This window comes from Sturnira hondurensis, unplaced genomic scaffold (genome assembly GCF_014824575.4).
Source record: "Sturnira hondurensis isolate 20B ecotype Veracruz unplaced genomic scaffold, ASM1482457v3 Scaffold0004152, whole genome shotgun sequence".
NCBI classification, from domain to species: Eukaryota; Metazoa; Chordata; class Mammalia; order Chiroptera; family Phyllostomidae; genus Sturnira; species Sturnira hondurensis.
In genome coordinates this window covers 5,700,718-5,712,846 of record NW_028076783.1, presented here as the reverse complement: position 1 = coordinate 5,712,846, position 12,129 = coordinate 5,700,718, and the positions used below count along the sequence as shown (strand labels likewise).

At 45.9% G+C, this 12,129-nt stretch overlaps 1 protein-coding gene and 1 non-coding gene across 4 annotated transcripts in view; both read left to right on the top strand.

Moving 5' to 3' along the window:
* SLC36A1 (solute carrier family 36 member 1) overlaps window positions 1-12,129 on the top strand; it is a 50,145-nt gene that overhangs the window by 22,674 nt on the left and 15,342 nt on the right. For all 3 annotated transcript variants that reach the window (XM_037044857.1, XM_037044858.1, XM_037044859.1), the window contains 4 exons: window positions 982-1,066; window positions 1,509-1,727; window positions 7,911-8,009; window positions 10,597-10,763. In XM_037044857.1, the coding sequence (XP_036900752.1) occupies window positions 982-1,066; window positions 1,509-1,727; window positions 7,911-8,009; window positions 10,597-10,763 (570 nt within the window). The remainder of the gene's footprint in view (window positions 1-981; window positions 1,067-1,508; window positions 1,728-7,910; window positions 8,010-10,596; window positions 10,764-12,129) is intronic.
* Window positions 2,470-2,572, top strand: LOC118986225 (U6 spliceosomal RNA). The gene has a single exon (XR_005066326.1). It is a non-coding gene; the product is annotated as a U6 spliceosomal RNA (small nuclear RNA).

Below are 12,129 nucleotides of genomic sequence, written 5' to 3'. Positions count from 1 at the left end.
CTTTCCCTCTCCCTCTGTCCTCTCCTGTTCTCTCTCTCTCTCCTTCTCTCTCCATGGCTCACTCTGTCCCCTCTCTTACCTTCTCACTCCCTTCCTTGCTTTAATAAAATTAATGTGTACTTACAATAAAAAAATTATTTTTGAACAACATAAAAGATCAGAAAGTAAAAAGTAAGAGTATATACACTGTTCACAGTTGCATGGGTATCCTTTTGGAATACCTGTATACATAAACATGGACATGATCTTAATTTTTTCATATAAATTAACCATACTATGTGTGCTGTTTGGAAACTTATTTTTCCCCTTAAATCTCTTAGTCATTTCTCTATTAACCCATATAGATTTAACATATGCTTTAAGAGTGTGCCTGCTGTATACTCTTCCATTTAGGAATGGCCTATAATTTAATCATTTTTCTTTTGATGGCCCTATGGGTTGTTACCAGCTGTTGTAACAGTGCTTTACCTAGGAGTCTATTAGGGTACATCTATTTCTGTGTACTTATGTGAGAGTAGGTTGGTTCTTGGATTCAAGTTATAGAAAGAGACTGTGAAGGGGCCCACACTTCCCAGGCTGTTATGCTAAAGGTTTCCTGTGGCTTTAGAACAAATGGTGTGAGATGGGACAGGCGGGCCACAGGGAGAGGGAGATCAAGGGGCTGGGTGATTGTGCTGCTGTGTGTGCTCTGCTCAGGCCCTCTGGCCTGGGGATTGCCTGACCTCACACAGCATGGCAGACGAGAAGCCAGGAGGGGGACCTGGGAAACCACTAGACAGCAGCTGCTTCACCTTCCTCCAGAGGCCCAGACCGGTGGCACTGAGCATAGCTTCTCCTCTCACTGGGGCACACTGATCCTTGTCCCCTGGTGGGAAGGGTCTGTGATGACTGGGGCGCAAGCACCGTTCAGACGCCTGTCTTTCTGGGAGTCTCGCTCTTTCTTGTCATGATCTTTCATATTGCTGTCTTCTCCACCTTCAGGCACATTGTGGACTTCTTCCTGGTTGTCACACAGCTGGGATTCTGCTGTGTCTATTTTGTTTTTCTGGCTGACAACTTTAAACAGGTATGGCCCTGGTTAAGGGAGATGGGCAGGGAGAGGGAAAAGGAGGAGGGGGAGAAAGAAGGGGTGGGGGAGAACGGCAAGAGGTAAGTGGGCTTTCTTTTAAGGACTTCTTCACAAACCAGTTTTGATCACCAAAAGAATTGAGATTCTCTTCATAGAACAGGGTCTTCTGTTTGATTTCATCTGAAGACCTAGGGCATTGAGAAACTCCAATATCTTGTCCATCATCCTGTCTTTAGGTAAGATATGGTCAAACCCAGCTCAAATAACTGGGTAGCTGTGATAATTACGAAGATTGCAAAAGACAGTTCACCAGCCACAGACTTCTACACAGCCCTTTTCACACACCGAACCTTTAGTCAGGAACCCCTTCTAGTGGGAGGTTCACTGGCCTTTGTCATTTGAGAAGCTTCTTCTGTTTCTTGTCTCCCCCCTCTTCTAGGTGATAGAAGCGGCCAATGCAACCACCAATGACTGCCACAACAATGAGACGGTGATTCTGACACCCACCATGGACTCGAGACTCTACATGCTTGCCTTCCTGCCCTTCGTGGTGCTTCTGGTTTTCATCAGGAACCTTCGAATGCTGTCCATCTTCTCCCTATTGGCCAACCTCACCATGCTGGTCAGCCTGGTCACGATCTACCAGTTCATTGTTCAGGTACGAGTCCATTGAATAATCAAAGAAACAAACCAAACAAGGACATGAACCATAAATAGGGATAAGTTAACTTATGTGTGATATAGTCAATATGTACAGTGGGGGTTCTCAACTTCAGCCCTATTGACATTTTGGGCCAGATATTTCTTTGTCGTGGGGGGCTGTCCCGTGTCTTGTGGGGTATTTAGCAGCCTCCCTGGTCTCTACCCGCCAGGTGCTAACCCCTCCTCCCCAGCGGTGACAATCAAAATGTCTCCAGAAGTTGGTAAACGTCTCTGGGGGTCAGACTCACTCCTCTTGAGATCACTGACTTAAATTTTTCCCCAATTAGACAGTTAATACATACATAATTTTACAAGACTGGAAAATAGAGAAGAATTTTAAGATAAAAATAAAAACCAAGTCTTCTAATCCATGTTTAGATAAAATAATTCCTCAGCACTCCAGTTTTGTACTTGTCAAACTTATAAATCCAGTTATGGTTCCTGCTCGCACAGCCCGTGTGGGCAGACCTGTGGGGCTGTGCGTGGGAGCATGTCCGTGCAGACGAGCAGGAGGCCGGGCTGACCGAGAGGTGTCCTTAAACCCTGTGGCTGTCCGTGGGCACTCCATTGCATGCTGCCAGAACCCGAGAAAAGGCAAAGAGTGATAGCAGGAGAATAAAAGCCGAGCTTTTCAAAAAGCATTTAAATTCAGTTCCCCAGATAACTCGTCAGTACATACTCATTCAAGTGCAGGCAGCGCGTGCTTCGGCAGCGTGTACCGACACTGGAACGATGCAGAGAAAGTTAGCATGGCCTCTGCGCAAGGATCACAGACAAATTCGTGGAGCGCCCGTGCTCTCCTCTCTCTAAAATACATACATAAAATCTTATTAAAGTGTGGGCGACACCAGTGCCTGCCGAATGCCACCCCCCCACCCCGAGTCCCCTCCGCTCAGGCACCATGGGTGTGACTGGTCTGCCTCCTAGGTCCTGTGAGTGCACCGCACACTCCGTTAGTGTGTATAGAAGTCCGTAAAAACAAAAGCGTATTTTTGTTTTATTTTTTATTATAATTAAAAATATTATTGTATGTAGTTTTGGTCTACTCTTCCTTCAATGATAACTTAGAGAGCTTTCCATATTGATACCCCTGGTTTTACCTCATTCTGTTATATTGCTATATAGTGTCTCAGAGAATAGATGTGCCCTAGTTTATGTAACCAGCCCCCAGTCAACGAACTGTCAGGTCACTAATAATTTTTAGTATTATATCAGTATTATGACAGAGTTTTCTTATGCCTTCTTTTTTGTGGGCATGTATAAACATTCCTCCAAGATATTTATCTAGAGGTACAATTGCTGAAGAGTTTGCACTTTTGAAATTTTTACATTGTCAAGTTACTTTTTCCAAAAACTACTTACCAAGGACTTCGGCCAAGATGAAGGCGTAGGTGGAAACACTGTGCCTCCTCGCACAACCAAGTTTAAAGACAACAAAGTTTTAGTAGCAAAAATGGAGCCAAAACACAGAAAATTGAACTGTACAGAAGTTGGACAACAACGAACCATTCAGCCAGACCGGTAAGAGGGGTGGAGTCGGCGGCTGGGGGGGTGGGGTCACGAAGAAAAACTCGGCCAGACCAGGTGCACAGGCAGCTGTTGGCGGATCCCAGGCATGAGGTGGCGATGAGCGGACCCAGTGAGGGTGCAAGGCGGCTGGTTGACCACAGTCACACATTTGTGTGCAGATAAACCAGGCAGAGGAGGGAGCAGTGAGACAGACCGAGCGGGCTAGGGCCCCAGTGCTGGAAATTAAAGCCTAAAAGCACCAATTGAAAAGACTTCCTGGGTTGAGGTGCCAGGAGAAGCTCCCAGGCTCACAGAGACTTTGTTGGAGAGACCCACAGGGTCCTGGAGAATACATGGGCCCACACACCTGGGAATCAGCACCAGAGGGGCCCAATTTGCTTGTGGGAAGCCGCAGAGGGGACAGAAATTTGAGAGAGAGCAGAGCAGAGCAAAGCACCATTTTTTTCCCTCTCTGACCCTGCTCCCACATAACAGCGTCACAACCCAGCAACTGGGTCGCCCCACCCTGGTGAACACCTAAGGCTCCACCCTTCAAACATAACAGGTGCGAAGAGACCAAAACATTATGGCTCAAGCAGAAAAAGAACTCAAGGCCCCAGAGCCTATAATTCTAAGTGACCAAGAAATTGCCAGCCTCTCAGAGCACAATTCAAGACACTATTTATCAGGATGCTCACAGAACTGGTTGATTTTAGTCACAAATGAGAGGAACATATGGAGAGTACACTGATTGAAATGAAGGGAAATGCACAGGAAACCAACAGTGATGGAAAGGAAACTGGGACTCAAATCAAGGGAGTGGACCAGAAGGAAGAAAGAAACAACCAAACAGAAAAGAATGAAGAAACAAGAATTCAAAAAAATGAGAAGCTTAGGAATCTCCAGGACATCTTGAAACGTTCCAGCACCCGAATTATAGGGGTACCAGAAGGGGAAAAGAAACAGCCACGAGTGGAAAATTTATTTGAACAAATAATAAAGGAGAACTTTCCCAGTCTGGCAGAGGAAATAGACTTCCAGGAAATCCAGGAAGCTCACAGAGTCCCAAAGAAGGTGGACCCAAGGAGGAACACACCAAGGCACATCATAAGTACATTAGCCAAGATTAAAATGAAGGAGAGAATTCTAGAAGCAGCAAGAGATAAGGGGACAGTCACTTACAGAGGAGTTCCCATCAGACTGTCAGCTGATTTCTCGAAAGAGACCTTCCAGGCAAGAAGGGGCTGGAAAGAAGTATTCCAAGTCATGAAAGACAAGGACCTATATCCAAGATTGCTCTATCCAGCAAAGCTTTCATTTAGAATGGAAGGGCAGATAAAGTGCTTCTTAGATAAGGTCAAGTTCAAGGAGTTCATCATCACCAAGCCCTTATTATATGAAATATTAAAGGGACTTATCTAAGAAAAAGAAGATGAAAAATATGAACAGTGAAAGGAAAGCAAACTCACAGTTATTAACAACCACACCTAAAACAAAAGCAAACCAAGAGGACAGCTAGATCAGGAGTGGAACCATAGAAATGGAGATCACATGGAGGGTTAGCAACAGGGGAGTGGGAGGGGGAGAAGAGGGGAGAAGGCACAGAAAATAGCATAGATGGTAGGTAGAAAATAGATAGGGGGGAGGGCAAGAATAATATGGGAAATGTAGAAGCTAAAGAACCTATGACACATGGGCATGAACTAAAGGGGTGAATGTGGGTGGGAGAGGGTGTGCAGGGTGGAGGGGAATGAAGGGGGGAATGGGACGACTGTAATGACATAATCAATAAAAAGAAAGAAAAGGGGAAAAAAGCTACTTACCAATCTCACATGGCCTCCCTTCCACAGTGTAAGCGTTCTATCCTAGCCAGCACTGGATGTGTCAGTTGTTTCCATTTTGATCCCTCTGACGGGTGAACTTTATCTCATTGCCATACAGTTACCCATTAATGTGGTTTCTAGGAAAACTGGGTCGTAAAAAGTAGGGATTTCTGGTGTTAAAGGAATGACAATGAGTTTAGATTGTACTTAGTGAGCATTTACTGTCTATTCTGTGTCCTAGTAAGTCAGGTGGTGGCAGATACTGACTCTTCTGCAGAACTATTGTTTGAAGCATGAAATAAACAGGTTGCATGTCCCATTTTGTTAGGAGACTGGGAGGAGGGCCTGTGAATGCATGGGGGGTTAGTTCCAGAGTCTCTTTCCCCTGCCTCTGGCAGATGAAGTTAAAACAGAGAAGGGTAAATAAATTGGTTTACCTTGTAATGAGAGATCTCAGTCAGTCCCTAGGAACCACTGCGGCGGACACTCAAGATGAGGTAAGTGAGTGGCACACACACACCACGTTTAATCATACGCAGGGATCGGACTGTGGTCGTTCATTGCCAAGCACAGAGGGCTGAGGGGGGAACGTGGGTTGTGATGGCATCCCAGTCTCGGGTGAAGGTCGCGTCTGGTCAGAGCATTGTCTGTGCATAGTACACCCTGCTCTTTTGTCTGTCCATAGTACACCGTGAGGTGGTCCTGCTGGTTTCTTGAGAGCAATTCCAAGCCTCTGGGCTCAGCCAGGAGGTGTGTGGGATCAAGCGGCGCTGTCTGCTCTGCGTGCGGCATGGGAGAAGGCTGGTTCAGCCGTGTTGAGCAGCTTCATTTTGGCGTGGTGTGGGGCTAAAGATGCTCCCTCGGGGTCGTTTTTGTTGCTGCTGCAGCTGTTCCTCCTGCCCGTTCTTAGCATTTTGCTCTGCTTACCATGAGGATTCCACTGCTGTTTGATGTTCCTGAATTTTTACCTAATCCCGGTCATGTATGTGATCGGTGCTCTTGCTCCTCACACGCATGCCATCATAGGCAGCTGACCCAGGCCTTCCACCGGCGGGCTTCCCGGAACGAATGGGTGGCAGCGCGGCTCTGAGCAGAGTGCCTTGTCCAGAGGGGACTCCCAGTAAATATTTTATCACTGCATATCCTTAGTTCTGAGATGCATTTTTTCACAGTGTTTCCAAAACTGGAGTACACCTTTCCATGCTTACATACGTTCATCAGCATTTCCTCAAAAAGCTGTTATAATTGACAGCAGTGTAGAATTGAGGTGATAACATGTTGACAGTGAGCTGATTTTAATTTGTATGTTTCCTTGCATGTTAAACTTTTTTCTTTTACTTGGTTGGTTGTAAGTCAGTATCAATGACTGAGTATATAGAATTTTAAATTCCTTCTGCTGGCCTCATTCACAGCAAGTCCCCAGACATATATTTTGAAATCCCCTCTGCCACGCAGCCCGACCTGACCTACGAACCTGAACAGTAGTCCTCCCCTCTCAACACATGGCTCCTGTCTCCAGAAACCTGTGACTTGGGCGTCATGACAGCGCACTCTCACTCTGCTGTCTCATTAGAGAGCAGGAGTGTGCATTGTCTGTCTTCGTTCCAGTTACTGAAATGCTGCTTGTAAAGAGACCTAACTGATATCTTAGCAGCGGCTCAGTTAAAAGTATTTTTCAAATTCTTTATGTTTTAGGGAGACTGTAGTATAATTACTTTGAAACCTTTCAAAGAAAAGCCTATTACAGAGATTAGTACTAGATTTTCTCTTGCTCACTCATATTATTCTGTCAAACTGTTAGAACATGCCCCATACTTATCTCATTAATGCCTCTGTAGTTAAATCAGTTTTAAAACATTGTAAAAGGCAGTTGTAAAGTCAGTTTTTCCTTTAACCTAAGCAGTGTATACACAGGATTTAAAAAGCCAGATGCTAGGACAGCAGCTTCTGCCCCACTCCGTGCCCTGTCCCTTCGATGCTCTTGAGCGCTGGGCACTGCTGCCCGGTGGCGAGCCAGGCGGGGTCCTGCGTCTGCATGTCCTGCTCGTCCATCCTTACCTTGTACCTGCAGCTGACATGCGGCTTGGTCTTTATTTGCCTATTTTTAAATGTTCTTTTTGCTATTTTTCCCTCAAATGTTTCAATACTTCTGTCATGGGCCTGTCAATATTTCCCAAGTACTTGAACTTATTTATAAGAATTTTTTTAAAGAAAGAAAAGTAGAGAGGAAAAAAAAGAGCTCATCTAAAAATTTACCATCTTCCCTTCCAGCTTTATCTGTGTGGAGTGTTTAAATAGCTGTATCACGGTGAATATGTAAATTTAAGGTTTTTTTTTACTATTACTTCATAAGCAGTTTTCATGTGCTACTTAGTTATTGTACTTTTTATTTTTTAAATAGTGCATGGTATTCTATGGTATAGTTGATGTGAGTAAACTGAATGTTCCCTTGTTTGGGAACGTTTAGGTTGTTTTTAGTTACTAATATTAACTTTTTTCTATTTCGATTTTTTTTCTACTAAGATTAAATTTCTAGGGATGGGATCACCTAGGAAAAGAATGTGACTATTTTTACGCAGCCTTCACCATTTGAGTTTTTATGGTACATTGGGCTAATCCTTCCCCAAAGCAAGGAGGGTTCTCTCAGTCTGAAGAGAAAAATATACACAAGCTAAATGTCTCCCAGCCGTCTGCCAGGTGTCAGACTTTTCTCTCTTCAGAGACTCCAGGATGTAGATGCTGTTGGGATTCAGATCTTGAAGCTCCATGTGTTTAGCCTTTGCTTTGTTTTGTTTTCTCTTTTTCAGAGGATCCCAGACCCCAGCCAGCTCCCCTTGGTGGCTTCCTGGAATACCTACCCTCTGTTCTTCGGCACGGCCATTTTTGCATTTGAAGGCATCGGGATGGTAAGAGTGGCATGGCGATCCTCTGGTGCCCTTAGTGTCCCTGAGGTCTGCTGTAGGGAATGCTGAGTAACTGCTGTTGGCGATGAGCTTGTGACACTTAATGGCCAGTTAGTGTTTTAGGGATCCCATGGAAGTTCCTCCGCTCCAGCTTTTGGAAATAAATAGGATGTGATTTGAGAATGTTTACGTCTAAACCAGCTCTTTTGCACACCCACCTCCTGAATGTTCAGTAAGCAATAGTACGTGGCAATTAGGAATGCAGGATCTAGACTGGGTGAGGCCTCCTGCCAAAGAGTAGCCGTGTGACCTTGTGCATGGACTTAACCTCTCTGAGCCTTCACTGTTTGCCTCTGAAAAGTGATTTTTAATGATTAGTAATTGGTAGGGTTAGGTGAGATAGATATAAAGTACTTTGCACAGTTTCTGGCATATGAGCATTAAATAATATTTATTTTTATTAATAATACTATTGATTTTATTATTAAGTTAATAAATGTATGAATACTTGTTCCGTCCTGAATCATTTATGTGTTGTATTTTCTTTTTGTGTGTGTGTGATGTATTTTCTTTGTGTGAATGAACAGCTTTCACTCCTAGCTCAGCTTTCCCCCATCACTGCTGTGATTTTACCAAATTCTTCTCCAAAAGAGGGGAATCTGCCACTCATTTGTACCTAATTTGATTTTTATTGATATTTTTCATAATAAAGGTACAGAATTGTTCTCTGAAAAAAATGATTAGCTCTGCTGGTCAGGGCCTTAGGAAATGAGAAGATACTTCCCCTTTCATAGTATTTCATTTTCTCCCTGTTTGATTTCCCTACCACATTATATAAGCTTTTGGGAAAACCTAGAAGCTGAACTCATTTTTGTCAAAAGAGTGAGGAATTGTCCCTGCAGTGTTATGGACCACGTTAAGGCTCTGACATCACGCAGGAGGCTTTCTGAGTGAGGGTGTACAGGTTGTTGTTCTGAGGTTTTAAACTTTTTTGTATTCCTTCTTGGGACTTCCCACCACCAGGAAGAATGTCTCACCTTGACTCACAACACCAGTGCTTTCCTGCTGCTGGGGCAGGGGCCTGAAATGGGTCCTTGGTACAGCAGTGAGAAAGAAGTCTGGGTCCTCAGGACTGGGGAGAAGAGGTCGAGTACGTGTGGAAAGATGCCTGGAGATCCCGGCGTTGTCCCGAGTTTATCCGTTTTCCCTAACAGCGCAGTGCAGTAGTCATGCTTTGCTTCAGTTCATCAGGCAAGGCCTGCGTGTGGAGTCATTCTGTAATCATCATCACGTTTTCCTTCAAGGTCTCGCTCTCTCTTTTCCATTTCTACACTCGAGAGAACACGGCTGTTACGACTTAGTCTGGATGCGGGGGCTGTCGAGCACATCCGGGTATAGTGCCACTGCTCACTGTTCACTGCGCTCTCTGTGTTTGCCCCGCAGGACCAGGCCTGGCGGACATGGAGGAGAGGAGCTCCCTGCCCTCTGTCTCTTTAAGATTGTCCACAGGAGGACACTGAAGGAAAGCTTAGAAACAGACTCTTACTGGATGTGGGTCAACTGTAGCTTGAGAGCCTTGAGTTGGTGGGGTGGGGCTTGCTAAAGGCTAGCTGGAAATGCTCTGCGGTGCCCCTCAGAGCCCTGGGCTTTGGCTTGCGGGTCTGCTGGGGTGTGTCTGGCACAGGCCTGCTCTGCCTCATGGCCACAGGCACTCAAGGCAAATGAGTGTGGTGACAAGGCCAGAGATAGTTTGCAGGCTTTGCCCTGCATTGCTTTTCCTTGTCTGTCATGCCAGAAGCAGTTGATGGCAGATTGTGAAGGCCATCACAGTTATACCTGCTCTATTCGCTGTTGGGAACCAGTCTTCCTAATCTTCCTTTGCTTTAGTGAAGGTTAAAGAATGTCCTCTGCTCTGAGGGAGGAGGTGGCAAGGGTCAATGTTTGAAATGGGAGTCTGGAAACTGGGTTTTGTTACTCATCTCCAAGATCCTGAATATCCAAGGTCCTCTATGAAATCCTGCCGCCATCAGTACCTCAGTTTCTTTAACTTTGGGGGTTTGACTTGTCACTGCTGGTGTCTACCCCCTTTCAGGCAAGGTGACAGCATCTGTGGACTAGAGTGGCAGTTGTCCCTGACCTTTGTTGTGTATTCTTTGGACAGGTTGGCAAAGCTGTGATCTGGGGTGAGGTACAGCTGGCCTGTGCCACCGCCAGCATCTGTTCCAGGTGGGCACCATGCAAAGGGCTTGCTAGTTGCCAGGCGGCTGCATTCAGGGAACAAAGAGAACTCCCGCCTGCGGGGATCTCCTAGCAGGAGGCAGAGTACTAGCCGGGACGAGGAGTGTGGGCGCCCGTCCTGCCCATACTAGTGACTCAGGACTTCCCGACTGAGATAGTGGGCTTAGGTCTCCAGCTCTGTGAGGAGAACTCCTGAGGAAATGGCTTGCATTTATTTGTTTGTCTGATGAAGGATGGATGTGCTTTTGAGGAATCCTAAGGATGAACCACTATTTTCCAAGAATATGAAATTGTTTTTCTTGGTTATTAATGTTCTTTTCTGTGTTTTCTCTTCTCTCTCACTATTCCATAGGTTCTGCCCCTTGAAAACAAAATGAAGGACCCCCAGAAATTTCCAGTCGTCCTGTATGTGGGAATGGCCATCGTCACTGTACTCTACATCAGCCTGGGGTGTCTGGGGTACCTGCAGTTTGGAGCTAGTATCCAAGGCAGTATAACCCTCAACCTGCCCAACTGCTGGTATGTGGGGGAAGGTGGAAGCTTGGGGGCACTGTATATCTTTTGAATCAGTTTTTTATTTTTTTAATATTTTATTTATTTATCTTTGGAGGGGAAGGGAAGGAGAGAGGAAGGAAACATCAATGTATGGTTGCTTCTCGTCCATCCCCTGCAGGGAACTGGCTCCTGCCGGAAACTGGCCTGCAACCCAAGCGTGTGCCCTGACTGGGAATTGAACCGTGATTGTCTGGTTCACAGGCCCGCGCTCAATCCACTGAGCTACACCAGCCAGGGCCCAGTTTTTTATTTTTCAATTACAGTTGACATACAGTATCATACCAGCTTCAGGTGTACACTCCAGGGACTAGACGCTACGTAGCTTACTGAGTGATCATCCCCGGAAACCCCACACCCATCCGACATCAGACTGTAGCATCCTATTGACTACACTCCCCAAGCTGCACTCCACATCCCCGTGACCGCTCCGCAACGGCCAACCTGCATTCCCCGTCCTCCTCCCCTTCGCCCCTCCCCGCCATCTGGCATCCGTCAAAATGCTGTGTGCATCTGAGTCTGTTTCTGTTCCGCCAGTTTGTTTGCTTTGTATTTTTTAAAATTAATAGGTCAGAATGTGGATTCTTTCTCCTACTGATCTCTTAAGTCAGCCTGCATCACTTCAGTCCACTGCTGCCATCACCCGCAGGCCAGCGTCCCGCCCACCACGCCTTTTGAGCCACCTCCCAGCCTGAGTCTTAATCTTTCTCCAGATCTGGGCTGCCCCTTGTTACCTGGGTGGGCTGCCTGAGACCCCTTCAGTCTAGTTGTGCTTTCCCTTGTTGAGAACTCCTCAAAGGCTTCCCCGTGCCTTCCTTAATGTGCCCGTCAGGGCCCTGCAGGTTCTAGCCTGATTCCCACTCTGCGAGGAGGACTTGGTCTAAGAGTCACTCTTTTTTAAAAACTCTCTGATGTTTCACTGACTACAACTTCAAGTCTCAGTCAGATGCCCCTTCTTTCTGCTCCCATAGGACCCCATTAGAATCCTGTGGCAATTTTTATTCCATTGTCTTATAATTGTTCATCTCCCTAAACTACAAGGTCTGTGAAGGCAGCAACCACCCTGTTTCCATTTTATCCCAGCATGTGGTGCATGATCATCTCCAAGGGATTTTTTTAAAGATTTTATTTATTTATCTTTAGAGAGGAAGGGAAGGAGAGAAGGAGAGAAATATCAACGTACGGTTGCTTCTTGTGAGTCCCCTGCTGGGAACTGGCCTGCAACCCAGGCATGTGCCCTGAATGGGAATCGAACCACGATCATGTGGTTCGCAGGCCTGCGCCCAATCCACTGAGCTACACCAGGCAGGGCCTCCAAGTGAATGATTTTTGA